Source organism: Acanthisitta chloris, unplaced genomic scaffold (assembly GCF_000695815.1).
Source record: "Acanthisitta chloris isolate BGI_N310 unplaced genomic scaffold, ASM69581v1 scaffold15843, whole genome shotgun sequence".
Taxonomy (NCBI): Eukaryota; Metazoa; Chordata; class Aves; order Passeriformes; family Acanthisittidae; genus Acanthisitta; species Acanthisitta chloris.
This window is the reverse complement of record NW_008666705.1, coordinates 31,777-34,590: the sequence shown is the minus strand read 5'-3', so window position 1 is coordinate 34,590 and position 2,814 is coordinate 31,777. Positions and strand designations below refer to the sequence as shown.

General features: G+C 40.0%; 1 protein-coding gene across 1 annotated transcript in view; it reads left to right on the top strand.

Moving 5' to 3' along the window:
• KIAA0368 (KIAA0368 ortholog) overlaps positions 1 to 2,814 on the top strand; it is a gene marked incomplete at its 5' end in the record, with an annotated part of 49,213 nt that overhangs the window by 17,514 nt on the left and 28,885 nt on the right. Inside the window, 1 exon segment of the mRNA XM_009072248.1 lies at positions 1,773 to 1,907. Coding sequence (XP_009070496.1) covers positions 1,773 to 1,907 — 135 coding nt within the window.

The following is a 2,814-nucleotide window of genomic DNA, read 5'->3' as shown; positions in this document are numbered from 1 at the left end:
TTTTTTTTTGTGTGTGTGTGTGTGTAGGGGGTTTGGCTTTAACAAAATCTGGCATATTTCTCATAGTGAAACAGTATTATTTCCAAGTACACACAGTTTGAAATCTGACATTTCTACTTACAGTCAACACTTCATGTAATGCTATCTGTACGAGAATGGGGAAAATTATTTTTTGTTTCTTTGGTGTTACTGATTTTTGTTAATTGACCTGCAAGTTCTGGGTAATCTGTGTCATTGATCCTGTTAGTATAGTCAGACAGTTTTATTTTTCCATCCAAAAGAAAACTGAAAACAGCATTCTGCACATCTTTGAAGAAGTTGTTTAACAATGGGAATGTTTGAGGGGGAAGATGTGAATTGCTTCTCAAAAAATAGGATTAATTTGATCCCTAGTTGTTTTAGAGGCCTGTCTGTGGAGGTGGGTTTGTTGTGGTGTTTTGTTGGGGCTTTTTTTATTAGCCTCAAAAAAACCCCCAAAACCATCATCAGGAGCCTTCTTGGAAATAAGCCCAAGAGGATTCTGCTTTCCCTAGATTCTTTTCCCAAGCAGCTTCCTGCTTTTTCTTAATTTGCTTCAAGCATCCACAAAGCTCTTACAGGTTGCCTTTACTTTCATTGTGGGAATCTGGAAGAAAAAAATGCATAGTCAAATTTTTAAAAAAACCCAACAATATTAGAATGTGTTCCTATATTTTCTTCTGATATCTGTGCTTCATTGCACTGTGTACAGTTTATCACTATCAGATTTACATGCAGGTGTGATCTGCAAAGGAGAGTACTTAAAAGCATTCTGCTTTTCAGTATCGCTCATCATATGCTGAGCAAATGAAAACCTTTGTTTTTCTTTGGCCTGGTGTCTATTTGTGAAATTAAGCTTCTAGGGGTGGTTACTGATACTACCTAGTTTCAAAAATAGTGTTTTAAGTCATCCTTGCTGTGTTTGTGCCTTGCCAAGCAAAAGGAACAGGTTCAGGGGTTTGTTAGAAGTCAGACGCATGACTTGAGGCAAGCCTGGAGTTGAAGTTAGGCCTTCCATTTCATGAGTCTGACAGATCATTTCTTGTTTGTTTGCTTGGCTCATTTTGCCTTCTTTGTGGTGGCCCAAGCCATTCAAAGACTCAGGTATGAATTTTACTTGGGAGTGTGTTGCATTATAGGTCAAATTGCTGGTAGAGGTCAGATTATGTGATAATAAATGACCTGAGGCTTCCAAAATGCAACTTTTTAACAATTTATTCAGATAATACAAGATCTCAGATACAAAGTGGATAATTTTGCATTGAGAACTGTGATTTCCTAGACACCTGGTTTTTTTTGTTTTTCTGTTACAGGCAGATTTAAATGGTTAACCCTCGGTTTTCTTCCCCTTTGATTAATAAAAAAGTTATGGATGCCTCCAGTAGCTTGGAAAATAGTGGGTTTAGGGTGTTATTTTTTTAAACTCAGTATGAGGGCAAAATGTGGAAGCTCTTAGCTGAGGACAAAATTTGGCTAGGAATTAAAGTTGGCCTGTTTTGATGCAGAACTAGTGGGTGGCCCTCTTGTGGCTAGCTGTCACCAAAACACTGAGCGTGTAATGAATGCTTTGCTGAACTGAGGACTTTGTTTCTTACCAAATAATAATACTGTCAATTTAAAAAAGTGGCTTCCGAGTTAAGTGCTATTTATGTGTCTGCATGACAGCTGTCCTTGTATATTGAAGCTCTTTGTGAACAGACTGTGTAAGAACCTGCTTCCATATTTCACGTTTGTCTTTTTTAAAACTCCCACAGAGCCTGTTGAACACTAACAAAGAAGAAATGCGTGAGCTTGCAGCCCTGTTTTATTCTGTAGTGCTGTCTACCATGTCTGGAGATGAGCTTAGGGCTTCCTTGGAGCAGCTGATCAAGATGACAAAAGACAACCATGTAAATAGCTTCCTTCGTCTGCATCTTGTTTTTTCTCATGTCATGTAACTGATAGGATGCTTGAATCTCACAGTGTGTCCAGGATGTATTAGCCTTAATCTGAGTGTAAAATTAACTAGCTGACTTCTAGTTGGATTGCAAGAAGGGATTTTTGTTGTAGGTGAGTGCAACAGATCTTTAAATAAATTAAGCCCTGAAGCTGTTGTTAAGGTCAGTAGGAGGGTTTTTTGTAGGCATGTCCTGAGCAAAGCACCAGTCTTGTATTTAACTAGTATTAGCCAGATAAATAGCCATGTCCCATTGAGTGGTAATGGATCACACTGTCTGCCTCAAACAGTTTGCCAATTCCTTATTCTTGAGCCTCTACAGGTACTCATGGAACCAAGAAAATGTTTGACTTGTTAAATGTTTAACTGCTCCTCCTTCCCTCCTGAGCCACAGTCACCTCCTGGTTCCTCATTGCCTCAGGGTCTTGTGCTTGTGCTACTTGAGGGCTGTGGCTTCTTCCCTCCCACCCCACATAGACTGCTCAGCAGCCCTCCACAGCTGTATCTGTACATGGTGGGTTTGCCTGCCTTCCCTCTGATGCCAAGAAAAGCTGTAAAAGAAACTACTCCCAGACTTGTATCTCAGGTATTTGTTTATTCAGCGCTGGGCACAAGGGGGATCACTCCACCAAACTTGTGCAACTGTAATAGCACCTTTCTTTGTATTTATCTCTTAGTTACATATACATTAGGTTGCTTAATAGGCCTAGACATATTCATAACCTGTCCCCGCTTCCCATTATAATGAGCTCTAAACTAATTTCCATGCCTTTGCGCTTGCGCAGTATCTTCAGGTGGTTGTGGGCAGGGGTCTTCCTGGTTGTAGGCAGGGGTCTTCAAGAGGAAGGCTAGTAGTCATC